The sequence below is a fragment of the Phascolarctos cinereus genome, unplaced genomic scaffold (assembly GCF_003287225.1).
Source record: "Phascolarctos cinereus isolate Bilbo 61053 unplaced genomic scaffold, phaCin_HiC Scaffold_4;HRSCAF=312, whole genome shotgun sequence".
NCBI classification, from domain to species: domain Eukaryota; kingdom Metazoa; phylum Chordata; class Mammalia; order Diprotodontia; family Phascolarctidae; genus Phascolarctos; species Phascolarctos cinereus.
The window spans coordinates 410524768-410546657 of record NW_027555847.1 but is presented as its reverse complement, the minus strand read 5'-3'; the positions used below and the strand labels follow the sequence as shown (position 1 = coordinate 410546657).

Genomic DNA, 21890 nt, shown 5'->3' with positions numbered 1-21890 from the left:
CAAAGGGTCACACTTGAGGACCTAAAGGGCCTCATGTGACCTTGAGGCCACAGGATCCCCACCCCTGATTTAACCCAACTCCTCATTGTACAAATGAAAAAAAAAAACAAAACAAAACAAAACCTGAGGCTTGCAAAGGTGAAAGACCTTGCTCAAAATTGCATAACAATATGCTGGTAGAGTTGGGACTACACCTCATATCTATTTATTTCTACTGATTATTGCCTTGACATGAATCTAGGACTTAGAGCACTGATTGTCCTACTCATCACCCATTATGTTATTCATGCCCAACATGGAAAACTGGTAAAACATAAATATATTTGGTAAATATAATGAAATCTTAGGTTGTATTTTCTTTGGATGGTATTGCAGTTCATAAAGAAGCATTCATAAAACATAACATTTATGGAGAAAGAAGATGATGAAGTCAAAATAAGAGAATAGGAAACTATAGAAAAAAGGAAGATCACGATGTTGATTATTTCCAACAAAAAAATCCTACTCATTGTGAGAAGCAGCCATAGACATCATTTGATCCATTTATTTTTTCTATACCGTACTAAGACACGTAATCCATATTCTATTTGAGCAGCTCACATGACAGGAACTGGCTGCCACATGAATCGTGACCTTCATTGTTCTTAAGCTCTAGATGTACACACATATATACAAACATATATAAAACACTCCCTCAATAATCTTCATTCCTGAAATTTTCACCCCCTTGAGCAATGCAGAATGGGTAGACAGGAGTAGTAAAGTGTTGTATGTGAAGTAAGAAACGCTTCAGTTTGAATCCTGCCTCAGACCATAACTAGCCATGTGACTCTAAACATGTCATTTAAGCTCTCTGGCCTTCAGTATTTTCATCTGGAAAACTGGGATTATAATGTCTACTTCATAGGGTTATTGTAAAGATACAGTGAAGTTATGTATACAAAGCATTGTGCTTACTCCCTCTTGTATATGTAGTTCACAAAAAATCTGAAGACAGATATTACTTCTCCCCTTAGTCATTTCCTCTCTATAGTAAACCACCCTATTGCTTCCAGTTATGCCTAATAAGGTTTGATTTCCAGATGCTCTATCAATCTTGCTGCCCATCTCTGAATTTTCTTGTTTGTCATGTCCCTGCTTAATATATTACTCAGAATTGGAAACAAGATTCCAGATATGAGCTGAATAGTTAAGAGCAGTCATGGGGCTATATCTTTCCCTGGTCTGAATATTATGTTTCTATCATTCAGATATACAGGCAATTAGACCTAATAAAAAAGAACACATGAGCAGGTATTAAAGTATAGTCATTCTATACACAATATTTTAATCAATTTCCCTAATACTCTTAATTACCTTAAATCTTGAAGTAACATTCTATTACTTAATTTCACAGCGTCCAACAGTAATGAGTTATATGCCGAACAAGGACACGGTTTTACAAAAGTTCAGAAATATCACTGGAAATACCTGTAATATTTACCAAATATGATTGCTTTTTGCATCATCAGTAATTACCAGACAATTTGAATTTGAACTCTGAGATTTTTCTGATTGCATACAGTCTTGCCACTGATGAATCAGGATAATCTGAGTAAACAACATGTATTTGAATAAACAAGATGTAAACGTGGGGTCTTGCTTCTGGGAATAGGGAGCAAAATATTAGGTCTAGAAATGGCAGCAGAAAGAATGTACAGGCTGATGACAACTAAACATTTGCAGCTCTGTGGAATCAAGGAACAAGCTAGGGAAAGGAGGTTTTATTTCATCTTTTAACGTTTTTAAAGAGCAGTTTAGAAAAGGTGCCTGTGACTCAGCATCAATGTGCTGTGCCTGCCATCAGCCGTCTGGCTGTGTGCTCCAGGCTGTCCCAACGGTCGCTTAAACATCATAATGTCAAATTTATAAATTTTCAGGGACATCCATTTGTCAGAATTTTGATTCACTGATGGGGTCTCTACAGATTTATACCTGACAATGTCTTGTTCAGCTTCATCTTGACATCATAACTTGGTTTTCATAGATTTGTATTGACGCTTTGCATTTGTCTTCCTGATCTGCTGTTATTTGCATAACCTTTCAATGTCATTGCATAGGCTCTCTTCTTTCACATTTGACAAAATGGTGTACTTCAGTAGGACAAAATTAATGTTGTCATGAGATAGCAATGCTGAATTCAACTCATAACTGTAGAAGAGGAATGAGAGATGCAGGAAAAAAAAATATATCCAGTGACTGCCTTGTTATGCAGTATGGCTAAAAGGAAACAGATTCTGGGCAGAAATGGAATGTTAACACAAGACAACTCAAAGAGAAGGCAACCTGTTCATAGGGTCCCAAATAACCAAAAACCATGCCATTTTGTGCTCAGTCTCCTGTTTAATTATTTGTCAATCAGAACTATTTCCACATATTCAAGTGACTAGATTTTTGACTAGCCTTTGGGGATCTTGTGATGAATGAGGCAAGAGAGTGAGTGAGAAGAGGCAAAGAATGGATTGGAGTGGGGGGGGGATATTGAAGGGGAAAAATAAAATGACAGGAGCCACTGAGCTCATTCTAAAATGTTTCTTTGCCCTTCACATTGAACAGTAAACAAAGTTGAAAGAACTGCCAGCTTAGATGCACTGATTCACAAAATAATTTGCATGTTGCTTCGGCATTGAGCCCTTGTGGATCCCTTTGAATAAATGGAAATATTATGTGGGAAAATAGAACTATCTGGTCCAATGAGGACATTTGGCCACCTTACCATGCACAATTTCCTCTATTTCTGGGGAAAGTGATCTGGGAATGGAGAGGGGGGAGGGGTGCAATTTGAATCACAACATTTAGAGCCAAAAGATACTGGAAAGTTTAGATGGACAGCCAAGCCACTGTATTTTATAGAGGGAGAAACTGAGTCTGAGTGATGAGGTAGTATTTACAGTCACTAGAGTGTTGCATTTGAAGTTAAGATAATCAGGATTCAAATTATTCTTTAGACCTTTTTTATCTGTATAACCTGGGCATAACTCACAGTCTCAGTTTTCTCATTCAAAAAAATTGGGATAATCTTAGGTTTAAAAAATACTTAACTCAAGGATTGTTGTGTCAAATGAGATACTGTATATAATGTGTTTGCCAATGCTGCAATGACCTATAAATGCTTATCGGTATTGTCTGTTGTTGTCATTTAGTAAACCTGTTATTCTACTGTTGTAGGGAATGCTCAGTTATAATAATTAATATTATTGTTGTTACTGTTATTTGCCCAAAGGCAGGCAGTTACTGAGGGGTGAAGTCCCTATGACAGAATCATTTCAAATTTGCTATTGCTTTTAAAATGGTGGCTTTACATAGTGTCACAAGAATCTTAATTTAGCTTTAAGATTTAATAGCTTAAATAAGCTTATTATGTAAATAAATATAATTATGATGTTATGTTGTATTGTATTATGTTACATTATTTTAATTAAAAACTTATAAATAAGGATTAATAGCTTAAAGCTGTGCTAAGACTTTCGGGATCTCCTGTATAATGTAAAGAATGCTGGGATAACTTTCAAGATCCCTGAATTCTACTTCCAAATCTGTCACTAATCAGCTGTGTGACTTTGGAACTACTTCTCAGGAAAACAGTTTCCTCATCTATAAAGTGTGATTGTTAAATTTTGGATTGCATTAAATGATGCCTTGTTCCAAGTGCTTAAGTAAAGAGAAATACCTAATTAATCATTGGGTTATCTCATGCTGATAGACAAAGGGCAAGTATTAATAGCCCTCTTTTTCCCCCCACAGGTTAAGATGGCGAATTACTAGAGAGGTTTGAATGATTGACTGGGCAAAGGTCATGGATGAGACAAAATGAGCGATTTAGATCTCCTGTGCCCTTTAGACTATGAATCCCTCCTTTGAATAAATGAGTTGCTTCCATAATATAGTGCTCTGAAAATAGTATCAATAGGGATTGGACTAGTGATTTTATTGTTATAGGGCATACCCCAATGAAGAAAATTCAGCCCTTGTAGGAAGGCACATTCTCTTCCATCTTTGCCTTAGAACATTGCCTGGACTAGAGCACCGAGAAGTGAAGTGACTTGCCCAAGGCTTCACAGTCAATATATGTCAAATGTGGGATTTGATTCCAGGCCTTCTTGGTTCCAAGGGCAGCTGTCCATCTATCATGTTAAATTGCCTCCTAAGTAGTAGATTCTCAGTAAATAACTATTGCATTAATAAATTAAATCTAATTCAACAATTATTAAGCAATTCTGGTGTGCCTGACAAGACATCAGAAATTAGGGAAGATGCAAAGTTTAGAAAACACAGCAGCCTTATTGCAGACTAGCAATCTATAAATCTAATTCAACAATTATTAAGCAATTCTGGTGTGCCTGACAAGACATCAGAAATTAGGGAAGATGCAAAGTTTAGAAAACACAGCAGCCTTATTGCAGACTAGCAATCTAATAAGGAGATAGGACACATGGATACTGAATAATACATGATGAGTAGAGAGGTATAAAAGTGCTAGGTAGTGCAGTGAATAGAGTGCTGGGCCTGAAGTCAGGAAGATCTGAGTTCCAATCCAGCCTCAGAAACTTCTTAACTATGTAGCTATGAGCAAGTTATTTAACCTCTTCTGCCTCAGTCTCCTCAACTGTGAAATTGGGATGATAGTAGCACCTACCTCCTAAAGTTACTGTGAGAATCAGATATGGAAATATTTGTAAAGTGCCTGGCACATGGGAGGAGCTTAATAAATGCCTATTCCCTTCCCTTTTCATCCTTCCCTACTCTCCCATGCAGGTCTGGGGGGAGGAAGGTCATTACTGAATGGAAACATCATGGAAGGCTTCATGGAGGATGGGCATTTGAATGATGGACAAAAGAGGATACTTAAAGTTTAAGGGGAGGATCAGCTAAGTGGTGCAGTGGATAGAGCACTGGTCCTAGAGTCAGGACGACCTCAGTTCAAATCCAGCCTCAGATACTTGACACTTACTAGCTGTGTGACCCTGGGCAAGTGACTTAACCCCAATTGCGTTGCCAAACAAACAAACAATAAAGTTTAGAGAATAGTAGAAGCAAAACAAGAAAGCACAATACATAGAGGTCATAAAGTCATACAATTTGACTAATGGATATCATACATAGCAGGAAATTGTGTAACCAGGGAGACAGGGTGATTGAGATAGTGAGGGGCCTTTTAATGCCAGGAAACAACACCAATTTGTTTACTTTCCATGTTGAGCATAGCTGTGAGAAAACATATTTTAAGAGTGTTTGTATCTACTTTTTTCACAATAAAAAGAAAAATGAGTATGATGTAACTAATGCAAAGTTATTGTGAAGCTATAAAATACAAGTTTTAAAGTTGTCCAATCATCTTTATTCAACTGTTATGTGAAAGGACTCCCTAAGATTTACACATGTAATTTGTTACAGGTGAAAAATAGTTAAGATCCATCTTTAATAAGTTGAAGTTATAATTTAATACCTTTTTATTCACATAGATAGCTATGTTATAATTTCAGAAAAATTAATTTCTAATGATAATCTGATTATGTATGCTCCAAAAATAACGTATTTATGGCCCATCACATAATCATCTTTGACTTAAGTCTTACTCTGATACCCTTTGTAGCATGGAGGAACACTTGTATTTTTGCAATCTCTGGCGTATCCTACTAAGGTTTAAAGATTGCAGATAGGAGTCTGGTACAAAATTTGCATCTGTTATTTGAATATTAGCCTAGATAAGCGTAGATCATTAAAACATTGACCACCAGGTTATAAACATAGCAAATCAGGAAAGTTCTTTTTTTTTTTTGAGGGGGGGGAATGGGGGTTAAATGACTTGCCCAGGGTCACACAGCTACTAAGTGTTATGTGTCTGAGGCCAGATTTGAGCTCAAGCCCTCCTGAATCCAGGGCCTGTGCTGTATCCACTGTGCCACCTAGATGCCCCCAGGAAAGTTCTTTACAAAGATGTGGGGATTCCAATCTGTGCTGGCAAAAGGATAAAATCATAGATGTTTTCAAGGATTGAACAGTAATGCATAGTGGATAGAGATAGTGGAATCAGGAATACCTGGGCTCAAACCTCGCCTTTGACACTGGACAAGGTATTAACCTCCCAGTACTCCAGACATCTCTCTAAGACTTTTAGACTTTAAGTTGCAGGCTATGTACTGATTTCCGTTGGCAGATGCAAGTTCCTCAAATCCCCCATACCAATGAAATCATAGGTCCTGTCTCATCCTAATAATAGCACTAGTTTGTCTCTGATAATCAAATTTCAGAGATAGAGGGGTGTGTGTGTGTGTGTGTGTGTGTGTGGTGTGTGTGTGTGTGTACTTACCTTCCATGGTGTACCTACAGGATAATTTGATGTATTTCCATATGTGACTGGATAAAAATCACTCTTAATAATTCAATTTAATTCAGTAAACATTTATTGAGACCCTACAACAACCACTATAGGATAAGTATAAATCACTACAGTATAAACAAGACCCAGTTCCTGCCCTCCACGACTGATAACACAGCCAGGGGAAGAAGCTAAAACACATTTACAAATTTAAATACAAAGTGGAACATCAAGCTATGTGAGAGATCTATTGGAGGACTAAGTGATTGCTTCCACCTGAGGAAAACAGAAAAGACTTCACGATCAAGTCAGCATCTCTGCTGGGCCTGCAAGGATGAGTTAAGTTTCAGAAGTCACGCTTGCAGGTACAGATAGATTGTCAGGAAATGAGAGCTAGATCCTAGGCATAAGCTAAGGAATAAGCAAAAACACAAAGGCCTCTTTTGAAACAAATGTGGGATATTCGTGTCTTGTCCCTCATTATTTCCAAAATTTGCATCATATAATTACTAAAATCTGCTCAAGTGATAGGACGCATAACATATTGGACAGAGGGCTGACTCAGGGGCCAAAGAGATGTGGACTGGAAACCACGTCTCTTTAACTCTCCTGGTCCCCTGAAGTTCTGCAAGTCAGTTAGCCTGTCCATGACCCCAAGCCAATTCTCTCAAACTGTCCAATTACAAATAAGATTAGAATTTCTTTCATCTTCCTTCTCCATATGGATAAAATCACATTGGACCAATACATTATTTTACTGAAAATATGATTGCATATTTTCAGTCAGATATGCAATGGAGTTGTGATTTCTTCTTCACTTCCTCCAAAGTAGATTGAAAATATCTCTGACTTAGAAAAGAGATCCTAGGAAGCTACTTAAAGTACAGAGAAGTTCAGTGAGTGCCTAGCATCACCCATCTGTTTGGTGCCAGAGGGGCAATTTGAACCCAGGTTTTCCTGATTCTTAACCCAGATTCTATCCATTATTCCAAACCTACTCTAAATTGTATATATGTATATTTATGTATGTATGTATATGCATATGTGTATATTTATATGTGTATGTATACATACATATATAATTATATATGAAACCCAAATGTATTCATTTCTATGTTCTTTTCACGTAATCATCTGTGTTGTAAAATATGTATGCCTGTGGCTATCACTATTCTTTTGGTGACATCTGCATTATTACTACTATTACAATCATTATTATTTTTATTATTATTTTCCATATTAAAATGTTAGCACTCAGGAAGCAGGATTCATGGTCACTTTACTTTATATGGGACCTAGCACAGTAGGCAAACCAGTGGAATGCTACTAGTAATTTTTGTAATTTTGCTTTTGTTGAATTCTGCCCATTCTTTTATCTCTATACTTCAGTAGAAGTTTTATTTTCCATATAAGAGTTAAAAGGATGGCCTGTTCTATAATGAATAAAGTAGGTTGGGGGTAAAACTTATTTTAATGACTATGAGGCTAATATTTCCCATCTGAATTGGTTGTTATCAACACTGAATAAAATGAACCAGTAATCTATTTATGATAAAGTGATGCCAAAACATTCATTTGTAAAATGAAAAAATTCAATCAACAACTGGTTGAGTTATTTTTATGATGCCAAATAAGCTTTTTTTTTTACCAAATTGACTACTAATCTTTAACTGAAGGGAATTAATTGAAAATATATGTTTGGCATTATGTAGAAATAGCATAAATCACATCAGTTGGAACAGCATTTTAATTTTTAAAAAAAATTTGTGAACCTAACTTTTTATTTTTCCACTTGTTCTCACCTTGTACTTTACACCAAAATAGTGCTTATCTAACTCATTGTTTCTTGAATATATGCTCTGATTTCTCACCTTTATGCTTTTTTTCATGCTTTTCCCTATGCCTTGGTATTTGCTTTGTCATGATCTTCCTACCAACTCAGCCTCTTGAAATCTTAACCATCTTTCAAGCTACTAAAATGCTACTTTTCTCGTTGTTTCCTATTTTTCCCAATGAGAAATTATCTCTCTTTCCTTCAACTTTGCAAAGTCATTTTGTTGCTCTTTAATGCAGTGGTATTCTGCTTTGTGATAGTTATTTGTATCTTACCTGCCCTAAAAAACAATAAACATTCTGAGTGTGGGAATGGTGTATAATTCATCTTTGTATCTTCTTCTGCACCAACACAGTCCTTTGCAAAGATTGTATTTCATAAATGTTTGTTGAATTTAGTTAAGAAGAAGCTTCATATAAAGCTAATGATTCCTTGAGCCATTGTGAAGAGTCTATCACAATCATGAAGTATTCTCCCTAGAATGGTTTTACAGAATCAATATGGATTCACTTCCCATGAAAAAGAATATCCCTTTAGGTGGTTGAGGCAAGTGTCTTAGGACATACTTTTCTCTCTCTCTTTTTTAAATGTTATTCATGAAATGCCTAACATAAAAAATAGACATTTTATGAACAGTATTTTTTAAAACACAATATCAAATGCTCACCTACTTATTACACATTGGAGTTTGTGTTTTTGTTCATTTAATTTGTATTGTTTTTCTAGAAACAAATTAAGTTCTATTGCTCTGAAAAATATGAATTAAAGTTATTATTAATTCAACATCAAATATGAATATCTCAAATGTAGACATTTGAAAATATAAGAAGTAAATTAAAATATAAGGCCACTGGTTTACACAGTGTTCAAGTTAGTTTTATATTTGGAAAAAGTTCAGACCTTGCAGATACTGTTTTAATTATTATGCATTATGAAGAAAAACAATGAGTTAATCTTTTAACAATGCTTTTGAAAGAACCTTTTTTCTTAGGGTGGTTAGAAAGGTTGGTTTTTTTTTATATAAATCTACAAATGGATATTTAAAAGTTAGTTTTTTTAATCTAATAAAATATAAGATTATATTATCTATTTAATCTTAGCCTGTATAGAAATGCTACCCTTAGTTGTACCACTACAAATTCTTAAATGAATAGAGCTAAAGGGCTAATTTTTTTCCTTTGGTGGCATCAAATGTGTTAGTCAAGCTTAAATGTATGTGACTAGCTTGCTTATTACTTCAAAGTACTTTATAGTATTGCCTGTCCTGAAGTGATATGCTTATAGCATATAATCAGTGATTGGTTTTATTAACTACTGGTGATTTCTTAAACCCTTCTCATTGTTCTCAAGAAGTATCCCTTAATCCTGTTTCTTCCCTCATACTTGCCTCTCTTTGCACGTATCCCACTGTTTCGATTCTCCTGTTCAGATAGCTCATGGAATGAATGTTGGTCATTTTATTTCAGGAACTACAATTTGAAAGACTGACTCGAGAACTGGAGGCTGAACGCCAGATTGTAGCCAGCCAACTGGAGAGATGTAAGCTTGGATCGGAGACTGGAAGCATGAGCAGCATTAGGTATTGTACTAACTGCTCTTTTTGCTCTTGCTGCAGTAAGTTGCCATTGATAGGAAATTGCAGTGTTTATCTTCTTGTTACACACTTGGCAGTGGGACTGAGGCATTCAGTTGGATGCTGGAAAAGGCAGCTAACTGGCATAGTTTGTTACAGGCATCTGTTTTGGTGAAATTAATGAATTCAATGTATGTAGACTTGACATCATTTTGCATAGGTCAGCCCAGAGGAAGACTATATTTGTGACTTGCTTGAACTAGGGGGTGCCAAATTAAAATCTTCCTATTTTATTATTCTAAATGATCCAATATGAGGGCTTATTGCTGTTGAAGAAAAAAATCAAGTAAGATAAAGAGGAAAATAGTGCATTTTTAGAATTGTGAAGAGAAAACAATTAGCTTTTCATTTATGTTTTATTGCTTTTTTTTAATTCCTGAAGAAAAAAGTGTAAGAAAAGGTATTTTATTTGTCAAAAGATCCAGATAAAAATCTTACAGAATTACATGTCTTTGATCTTGCCTAAAACAAAAGAACTATGCACACATACATGCATAAGTGCAAATACACACACATATTCAAAAGCATATATTCTCTTTTCTTCTGGACTTCCACCTGATTAGGAGGGCATTCATCTGGACTAAGATCATTATATTATCAACATAACATATACCTTGAGAAAAACTGTTGCTTTAATTCCAGTTATCCAGGTAGATTAAAACAAATAGACAGAAAGACTGTATCAATTGTCCAATGAACATATGATGCTATTACTATTATAAACAACTTTTTTGTTTTTTAAAAAAGATACAGCTGGTAGTATTAGTAGCATCTTCCATTTATCCTATAATTTTTTTTCCTGTTTGCTGATGAATAGTGAGTAACTATTTAATATCAAAACTTCTGGGTCATCCATTTACTGTCTTAGTATGATTTTAAATCATATACCTTGTGTAGATGATTGGCAGAATATAACAAGGGCAAGGAAAATGGCTCAGGGAAAGGAAACTTTTAAAAAATAGTTTAAAAGCTAACTCCTGCTTTAGTTAATTGTTCAAGGGGTTAAGTGGAAGTAGATGGACATATGAGATAAAAAAATAATAATTTAGAAATTCTGCATATATGTGTATCTTTGTCCTTCATCTGATGATATTCTTTGCTAATGGTTAAACTGCTTAAAGAAGCTGAATATATGAACTCTTATTGGTTTATAATCACTGTTCTGTAGATATTTATCTTGAATTGAATCTGATATCATGTTAATAACTGTCAGTCTCCTAAGGAGCCTATTGGCTTTCTCTCTTATTTTTTTGGTTTGTCATTCATCAGTGTACTTATTACAATAACAAAACCAAACAAGTTGGCAACTTTCAGCTTTGTGCACCTGATATAAATCTTTCTGTATGTAGGATTTCTTTTGTGTATACTAATACACAGAGCCTCAGTCTTTTTAGCTTTAATACCACTTTGCTTTTTGTAAACTCTTAATGTATGTCTTTGTGTTGTGGAACTCTGGCAACTGGCTCATTTCTCATGGGAGAGCATCCCATTCAAAACTTTCAGCTTTATTAATTTCTGCCATAAACTAATAGTTTGCTCATTGAGCAGTAAAGCACTGAATTCATTAGGCCCCATTAGGTGGTGTATAAAAAATGAAAAAAGGAAAGAGGTAGCAATCTGTTAACATTCAAATATATTAATACCACAGACAAAAGAGGGAACCTGAAACATAATCTAATAGCTTTTGTCTCTCTTTGTTTCTTTAAAAGAAACATTTTTAAAAGGTAGATTATGAAGCAGAAATCGCTAGGCTAAATTTAATATATCTAGAACTCTTTCTAAGGCTTTTCTCCAACTACTTTGGGAAAGAGCAGAATCACATTTTTATGATCACTAACTTGCACCGTTATGTCCTCATATTGATTCTTACATGCTTTGTGAACTTCCCAAAGTGTCCCCATTTATCTGTGAGCTTCCAGAGTCCACATGTTCCAGCACTTGTGTAAGATGGATGAACATTGTATGAAGGAGTTGATGATGATAACTCTAACATTTGCCATAGTCCAAATATTTGGTCTTCTTTGGTGCATTGTGACTTAATCCTTTTCTTTAGTTATTCCACTGAGCATGAAAGAGCAAGACTGTTTGAACTAGTTCATTTTGCATCTAGGAAATTTGCTCTTGCATTTGTCAACCCATAGAAGTATACTGATGATGTGCGTAGTGATAATTTTTTACATATGACTAGTTCTGTTTTAAAAGTTGTCGGAAGCACTTTATGCTTCATGTTTACAAAGACCTTTACACGCATTATCTCATCTGAGCTTCTCAACAGTTGCTGGGAGCTTGTGTAGATGTTCTCCAGCCGTTTCAGTCATGTCTGATTCTTTGTGACCTGATTTGGGGTTTGCTTAGCAAAGATGCTGGAGTAGTTTGCCACTTCCTTCTTCAGCTTGTTTTACAGATGAGGAACTAAGGCAAACAGGATTAAGTGATTTACCCAAGGTCAAATGCCTAGTAAATTTCTGAGGCCAGATTAGAACTCAGGAAGATCAGTCTTCCTAACTCCAGTGCCAATGACCCTATCCACTGTACAGTCTGGATGCCCTGTGAGCTAGGTGCTCGGGGTATTATTTAGATCACTTTAGAGATTAATTGACTTGCCCATAGTAATACAGTTAGCAGATGTCAGACACTGGATTCAAACCCCAATGTTCCTGCTTCATTCACTCATTCAGTAAACATTTATTAAGCTCCTATCATCTTTAAGACAATGTGCTAAGCTTAGGAATAGAAAGAATGGCCAAAGACAAACAATCTCTGTTCTTTAAGAGTTCACAATCTGATGGAGACAAAATGCAAACAACTACGTACAAACAACTTATATACAGGATAAACTAGAAATAATTAACGGAGAAATGGCAGCAAAAGTAAGGAGGATTGGGAAAACCTTCCTATAGTGGTGGAATTTTCACTGGAATTTGAAGGAATTTGAAAGGATTTGAAAGGTGGAGTACCTAGTTCAAAGAACAGCAAAGAGATCAGTTTCACTGGATTATAGAATATGTACAGGTAGGTAAAGTCTAAGAAGGGTAGAAAGGTTCAGGGTAGGGTTTGGTGTATGTGCAGGTACTAAGGGACTTTGAATGTCAAAAAGAAGATTCTACATTTGATCCTATAAGTTACAGGGAGCTACTGGAGTTTATTGACCAAATTGCAAGACATGTTCAGACCTAACATTTTGGACAATCACTTTCATGACAGAATGGAGGATGCATGGGAGTAGGGGAGACTGGCGGGAAAAAGGTCAACCAACAAGCTATTGCAATAGTCTAGGTGTGAGTTGATGAGGGCCTAGACCAAGATGGTGGCACTGTCAGAGAAGAGAAGGGAGTGTAACTATAAGAAGTATAAGAGAATTTATGAAGATAAAATTGACAGATCTTGGGAACAAATGGGAGTAGGGTGGGGTGAGAGAGAATGAGAACTGTTCAAATTAACACCAAGATTGTGAGTCCAGTTGACACGGACAATGATGTACTCTCCCAGATCTTGCACTTAAGGGGGGAATTCTCATTTGCTACATGGCTGCAGGACTTCAACACGCTTTTCAGCTTCTTTTTGTGTTGTTCTGTCCCCATTAGATCATCACTTCCTTGAAAGCAGGCACTTTCTTTCACCTTTCTCATCACTTAGCACAGTGTCTAGCACATTAGTAAGTGGTTAGTAAATGTTTAAAAAAGCAAAGTCTTTTCAATTTGGGGCATATTAAATATAAGTATTTATAAGACATTCACTTTTCAGGTATCCAATAGGTAGTTGGAGAAGTGATTTTGTTGTTATTGTTTTTGTTAAGTAGTTTTTCATTCATGTCTGACTCTTCATTACCCCATTTGGGGTTTTCTTAACAAAGATATTGGAGTGGTTTGCCATTTCCCTCTCTGTCTACACCTAGCTGCCAGTGAGACTGAAAATCAATAGAGAGATTAGGTTCAGGTAAGTAGATTTGAAAAACATTAGTTTCAGAATCAAATACTCTGTTCTAACAGGCCACCCTACCTCTCTTATATATCTATCATTATATGAACAAGCATATTTTAATGAATTCATAGTATTGATATTGGATAATAATCAGTAAACAGACTGATTTTAATAGGGTAAGTTGGGAGGAAAGAAAAGCTTTAATCTCTGGTTTCTGTTTTAAGATATCAAAAATATTTCTATGATTAAAGACAAATACATATTTTAATGAGCAAAATGAAAATAGGGAAAAAAGGGGGGGATAGGGCAGCTAAGTGGCAAAGTGGATAGACTGCCAGACCTGAAATCAAGAAGACTCATCTTCCTGAGTTCAAATCTGGCCTCAGACACACTTACTAACTGTGATCTTGGAGAACGTCACTTGACTCTACCTCAATTTCCTCAACTGTAAAATGAGGTGGAGAAGGAAATGGCAAACCACTCTAGTACTTTTGCCAAGAAAATCCCAGATGAGGTCATAAAGAGTTGGACACAATTGAAAATGACTGAACAATAACAAAAAGAAAAAAAATCTTTTTCTAGACCTGGAAAATAACGTTCTTTTTCACAGTGGGAAAATTTTGAAAATTTTGTGGCATAAGATGCCAAGGTTTAGAACTTTTGACCAGGAAGCAAGGTAGTTCAGAAATATTTGTATCTATATAGATGAGAGGCAGTACAGCATACTAGAGAAAATGGATCTCTAAGTTAGAAAGAAGTGGCTTCAAGTCTTAGTTTGAAGCATACTGTTAGTTAATGTTTTAGTTTCTAAGAACACTCATAGACGAGGATTAAGATAGGTAGATATACATATATACACACATCCACATATGTGTGTGTGTGTGTATATATATATATGTATATATATATATATACACAAATACACACATTCATATATATGTATACATATGTATATATACATATATGGGTTGATTCAAAAGAGTGTAGTTTTAATCTTTAATAGTTTAAGCTTCAATACTAAAAGGCTTTAAGTTTTAAGCTTTAGTAGCTTAAAACTGCTTTAAAATGTTGGTACACCATATATAGCTATAGATACTCCTATACATACATATTCTAAGGGCACATAGACATATGTATGTTTCTATATACACATATCAACATACTACTGTTTGTTCATATCAGGTATATTTTTTGCATTGATTTGAACACATGCTTTTTTTTAAGCCACAAATCAAAGCTTTCATAGAACTACATTTCTATACCTAGAAATACCTGAAATTTATTTCCAGATGAAAAAGCATCTAGAGAAATTTGTGAAGCTACTATTCAACTGTCTATCTTGATATTTTATTGAATTCCTTTCGTTGAATGCCATTATTATTTAAAATTACAACACAAAATAACAGGAAAATCTTATCTGAGGTAATGATGCCGTTTTCTTGTGGATAAATTACAAATCCTCCAACAAATAGCGTACTGATTTTTAGACTAGAGAATGAGAATATTGACCTGCAATTCCAAATAAACAATGTTGTAGTCATTGCGCAGAAGCCTTTTATGCTGCCTGTGGTTGACTATGAAAACAGAGTAACTAAAAAATAGAGTATAGTACCCTTTATTTGCATATCTTTTGGGGCTATTGTTGTGTCTAAATTCTGATGCCCTGCTTGATCCTTCAACAATCAAATTTCATAAGTTGCTTTAAAAAAACTTCTTTTGCAAAAATACTAATGGTGACTGGGTTTTCCTGTTTGAGTTTATGCATTTTGACTTCACTGTATTCAATATAGCTAATCTCCTTTATTTGAAATGTTCTCTGACCTTTGTTGCTCAGCCACTTCTGTTAAACTTCCTATATCTGAGATAATTCTTGCATAAACTTTGGCTCTAGTTACTCCTTCTACAATCATCAAGAGCAGGTGCATTTCTAGGAATATGTCTGAAGTCTCATAGTCTTAATTATCATGACAGAGCATGAATGCTTGAGGAAAACTTAGAGATCAACAATTCTAAACTGCCTCGTTTTAGATATTAGGAAAGTGAGATGTGGTTGTCTTATGTTCTTTTACTCTCATTACCACTTCAATTCAGATAGCTTCCATCTCTCCATTTAGCTTTTAATAATTTGTACAGAATACTTTGCTAGCTACTATTCAGAGTTAAACCCTGTTTGTAAGCTATAGAGGTGAATCTAATCTCTCCTGAGGTCCCAACCTTGTGTATGATTGAAAAAAATTGAGGCCATTCATTGAGAACTCCTCCTCTTTTCTTGAGCTCACATTATTCAAATTCCCCCAACTATTTTCTCCAATTCTGCCCTTCTTCACTCTTTTATTGGATGAAAAGGTAACTCTTTTTGCCACGGCCAAACCCTCTACAAGTACCCTTGAACCTATCTCCTCCCATCTTCTCCACAAAATTGCCTCCACCATTATCCCAACTCTCTCTGTAATCTTCAGATTCCCCCAATCTACTGATTCCTTTCTTGCTGCCTATAAATAAATCTAGTTCTTTTTTTTAAAAAAATCACTTGATATAATCATCATTCATAGCTATTATTTTATTTTTCTCTTCTCTTCCATGGTAAAACTCCTTGAGAAAGCTGTCTACAATAAGTGCCTTCTGTTTTCCTTCCTATTCTTCTTAACCTTTTGCAGTCTAACTTCTGATTTCATAATTCAACTGAAATTATCGTTTCCAAAGTACAAATGATCTTTTAATTGTGAAATTGCATGGCCATTTCTCAGTACTCATACTTGTTGACCTGCATGCAGAATATGATCACTTTTCCTAATGGATATTCTCTCTTCTCTAGGATTTTGTAATACTGACTTTCTCCTGATTCTTGTCCTATGTACACGACAGCTCCTTATCAGTCTCCTTTGCTGGGTCTTCATCCATATCAAGGGCACTATGTGTGTCCTGGACCTTCTTATCTCTTTCCTATATACCATCTCACTTGGTAGTAACATCAGTTGCCATGGGTTCAATTATCATCTCTATGCAGATGATTCCCAGATCTGTATATCTAGCCTTTGTCTCTCCCAAGCTACAGGCCTGTAGCAAGAGTTGCCTTTTGGTCATCTAATAGCAGATGTTCCTCAGGCATCTCACACTACACATGTTCAAAATAAAATGCATTATCCCCACTCCATTCCACCCAGCTCTACATACCCTTGTCTTGACTTTCCTATTACTCTCTAGGGCACTACCAGTCACCTAGGTTCATAGATACTTTGTATATATCTTATATACTTACTTATATCTCTTATATACTTACATTTTGTGTTTATCTCCCCAGTAGAATGTGAACTCCTTGAGGGCAGGCACATTTTTACCTTTCTTTGTATCTGTACCGCTTAGCACCTTATCTGGTATCTAATGATGACTTAATAAATGCTCACTGATTGACTGGGCTGACTGGAAATCCCTTGTACGTCTTATCACACATGTCCTTTTATTTTAAATTTCTACCACTACCATTCTGCTGCTTCAACCAATAAAATAGCCTACTCATTCATTTCCAAACTGGCTTCTAAAAAAGTACATTCTTTTAAATATTCAGTGAAGAAATGGGGTAGCAAATGTCCTCTCTGTTTAGTCAAGTCTATGCCATTCTCTTTTTTAAATTTATCTCAATCCCCACACATCAGACTTTTTTAGAATAGCTAACACATATTTTGACTTTCATTGTGAACCATTCTGCACATTATTGTTGCCCAGAGTTTACTAGAGTGTAAACTTTTTAATGGACCCATTAGCTCCTAATCCTATAAGAACTGTAGAATTTTTAAAAAATAGACAAAAGTGCTACTATTCCTTTGTTCCTGGTTCTACTATCTATTACAAGATATTTTCTTTTATATATCAAAACTTTGCCCATAAGACATTAAAATATTGTCAAAATTGTGTAGACTCGTCTACCATTATTGTTAAATAGATATTCAACCTGCCAGAAGACATTCTTCCTGCTTACCTGATCCTTTCAATGATGAAGGACTAAGTGTTGGCACTTACACATTCTTTCACCCTGATTACTGTACTCTCCACCGAACATCAAAGTGTGCTTTCTCTGTTTTTCTTTTTTGTTTGGGTTTTTTTTGTTTTTGTCTTTGTTTTAGGCAATTGGGGTTAAGTGACTTGCCCAGGGTCACACAGCTAGTGAGTGTCAAGTGTTTGGTCTGAGGCTGGATTTGAACTCAGGTCCTCCTGACTTCAGGGCCAGTGCTCTATCCACTGCACCACCTAGCTGCCCCTCTCTCTGTGTTTTTCACAGAGATCCTCAGGTCTTTACTTTTTATAAAAAAACAGCTGTCAACTTAATTAATCCAGGCAGTGGAGGGGAGGGGTCAAGTCAAACAAAATCATGGCTTCAGATCATTTGGAAAACTTTGCCCTCATCCCCACTATTTATCTTTCAAGGAATCCCAAACACATAGTACCTTTACTTATAGCAGGAGAACCCAGCATGTTGCAGATATGGTTGAAATGCCAAGACTTAGTCTCTCTGTCAGCCATTGTGAAATGAAGCAAGCAGATATTCTCTAATGCTATTCATGACCTCCAGGCAAATCAACATCAAATCAGTTGAGGGAATTCATGATCCAATTGGTTCAACTGTCTTAGTCTCCCCTTCAAGCGAAGACATTGTGAGTCTGATCAGCTCTGAACCCAACAATTTTGCTATTCTGTCTTACCAGATCAGCAGTAGCTGTGGGTCCCCACAAGGAAGGACTTCCTGTCCAGTGGCTTGGGGAAGCACCTATGAAAACCCTGGCAATATTATCCCATACCCCAACTTCTTTCTCTTTGAAAAAACCCTGCAGCCACATCATTTTCCCCTCTAAACCCCTTGACTTCCTCATATCCTCTCTTAACAGCCAAAATCTGGCCATCCTCATTTTGTTTCTTGTCTACTTAGCATAGCAATTTGAGAATGAAGCGAGGGTGCTACATATGTAGTGATTCATATTTGTTTTATAATGAAAATTTTAAAGTAATTTCACATTTTATGATTCAATATTCACATCAAACTTGTAAAAATACAACCCACTCATGCACATGGACCCACACTATGAAAGCCAGTTATAAAAGTGGCTTAAAATCCCTTCTGGCTATGTCAACTTACAAAATAGTTGGGGAGTTCAGGAAGAAGTAGGGGGAAGATTTTTTTTCCTCCTTAAGTGTCATCTACATTTTCCCCAGATGATAGCTTTGTCTCAAGACAGACATACATTGTATTAGATTAAAAATCTTTCATTTTATACTTAGTTGGGGTTCCACTTTAGGACTTTCTATCAATCTAGTTCAGTCACTTGAGGCTAACTTGAGGTTTCCATTGCTTTATTTGGGACATGGATGAAAAAAAGCACATTTTTTCTGACACATCAATCTCACTGGCTGCCAACACATCACCAGGCTATTGCTAACTTGTTGACCTATATTTATCACTTCCAAAATGCTTTATTATTTTATTTTGCTCCAGCCACGGAGGTCTATTGGGGTAACTGGGTGCACGCTTGGTCACAAAATGATTTTTTTTCATCTGAGCTGATCTGTTCAGTTTGGTATGTATCCAAGACAGTAAATGGAATGGAAATGATGAAGTAGATTCTTGTAGGAAATGTGTTTACCTCTCTTCCCCTCTCATGAATTTTGGGACACAAACTTTGAAGTGACTTTTCTCTTGGTAGTTATACATTTCTCAAAGTGCAACTAAAATGTTAATCTTGTTTGCTCTATACCTACTTACAAAAGCCCTTAAAGTCAGCATTCCAAGAGACAATATAAAGATGAGAAAATTAATTTCTTTTGCATGTTACCCATTCCAACAAACCCATAACTTCTTATTAGAGAATCCTGAATTCTTTCCATAAAAGTGAACTAAAAGATTTCATGATGATTAATTCATTTTGCCTCTAATATTGATCGCCTTTTTGGCAGAATTACGTAACCACAGTGGCCTATGAATAACCATGATACCAATAGAAAAATGGAGAGGAAAGTTAAAGTTTGTTTGTTTAATGATCACCATGGTACTGTTTGGAAAATGTCATTTCCCCCCTTCTTTGACACTGTTAATTTTCATTTATATTTTCTCTGGCACTAAATGAGGGGAAAACATCATTAATTTGATGACATCTGTCTCTTACGTTATCATATCATTCTCTGTGTGTGAGTTGCTCTCTTTGTCTCTCTCTGTCTCTTATCTCTGTCTGTCTGTCTGTATCTATCTATCTATCTCAGTCACAATCTCTCTCTCTCTGTCTCCCTTCATCACAAAAATCAATGCTCAATGTACTATATGTAAGAAACTGTACAAAGTGGTGATAAAAAGATAAAACTGGAATAAACAACAAGTAGTCCCTGTCTTCAAGAAGCTGACATGCCCATATACACATGTACATGTGTGCAGGTGCATGCACACACACACACACACACACACACACACACACAAACACACACACACACACACACACAGAGTCTCTAAGGAAATCTCTTTTGCGTTACATTCTATACTATTGTTACAGTAGATGGAGCATTTGTCCTGGAGTCAAGAGCACCTGAATTCAAATACAGCCTCAGATATGTTTGACTCTAGGCAAGTCACTCAACTGTTTTTGCCTCAGGTTCTTCATCTGTAAAATGGGAATAACGATAACACCTACCTCACACAGTTATTATGAGGATCAAATGAGATAATTAGTGTGCTTAGTATAATCCCTGACACATAATAACTTCTATATAAAAGTTACCTAGCAGCAGCAGCAGCAGTAGTAGTTTATCTTGGTTTTTTGGAGATATGGGGAAAAAAAGACTAGAAACAAGAAAATGTCTTGTTTTGGACAAACTGGCATGACCTTGATGCACTGTTAACTATTGAATATGGTCATACTTCAATTCTTGTGCTCATGTGCCTTTTAATGTACATATATTTGGTTTCATAATGAAATGTAAATATTGTTGTTCAAGCTAATTGAAAGATAACACATCTTAATCACTTCCCTCTGGAGTATGTTCTTGAATATCTATAGGAGACCCATAAATATTAAGCTCTTAAAGTAGATTCCTTAAATGATTTTGAGTTTAAATTCATATTATCTTACACAATAAATGCTCCCTTTTTTGTTTAAATATCTTACTTTAACAGGTCTCTATAAAGGCGTGTTTCTTTCTGAAGTGATTTTTAATTTAAAAAAACATATGCGTGATTAGTCAAAATATATAGTCTATGCCAGATATGATTTATTGGTCTTGTATGCATCAATAGTCAAATAGGTTTTCCTCAAAATAATCTTCAGTGAATATTGCAGAACAATATTTCATGCAAGATCTGAATGATGTGAATGCCTGGATTACCTCAGAGCCAGGGGAAACATGATAACTGTCTATAAGTATGTGAAGGGCTGTGAAGGGCATGAAATGGGAATTAGCTTTGTTCTGCAGCTGGGTGGTGCAGTAGTTAAGAGTGATGTTTTTGGAGACAAAAAATACCTCAGAGTTCAAAGCTTGACTCAGACAATTACTAACTGTATGACACTGGATAGGTCGCTAAATTGGTCTTTCCATTTCCACTTGAAGTATCTTAAAAATATCCACTTGAAAATGTACAGTGAATAGAAATCTACTATTTCCCAAGGTGGTCCATTTAACATTTATGCCATACTAATTTTGTTTTTTAACCTCCTGTAACATTTAGGGGAAATCCACTTTGAAAATATCACCCACTTCTCCTAGTTCTGCTATCCTGGGCCAAACATCATCATAATTTAGCACTTTAAGGTTTAAAAAAATCACTGTAATATGTTATCCTATTGGATCCTCAAAATAACCCTGTGAGACAGATACTATTATTATCCCTGTTTTAGAGTAAATTTTGAAGAACAGTTTAGGAAGGATTTGTGTTTTAGATACATGATAGCTTACATGGCCTTTGAAGTCTCTTATAACTCACATTTTGTGATTTTATGGGTTTCTTTTTTTTTTCTTTCCTCTTGTTTTCTGGTTAGGGGAGATAGCTGTCTTTCAGGTGAGGAGAGAGTTGTCTAACTTGTATATATTTAATTCTGTAAATACAAATATACTAAGTTTATCTAAGCACATTTTGATTTATAAATATTTAATAAATAAGGTCTTTATTAAAG

The 21890-nt window shown here is 35.6% G+C and overlaps 1 protein-coding gene across 3 annotated transcripts in view; it reads left to right on the top strand.

The window, feature by feature from the left end:
• CTNND2 (catenin delta 2) overlaps positions 1–21890 on the top strand; it is a 1167765-nt gene that overhangs the window by 433669 nt on the left and 712206 nt on the right. For all 3 annotated transcript variants that reach the window (XM_078153315.1, XM_078153314.1, XM_021004430.2), the window contains exon 3: positions 9659–9771. In XM_078153315.1, the coding sequence (XP_078009441.1) occupies positions 9659–9771 (113 nt within the window). The remainder of the gene's footprint in view (positions 1–9658; positions 9772–21890) is intronic.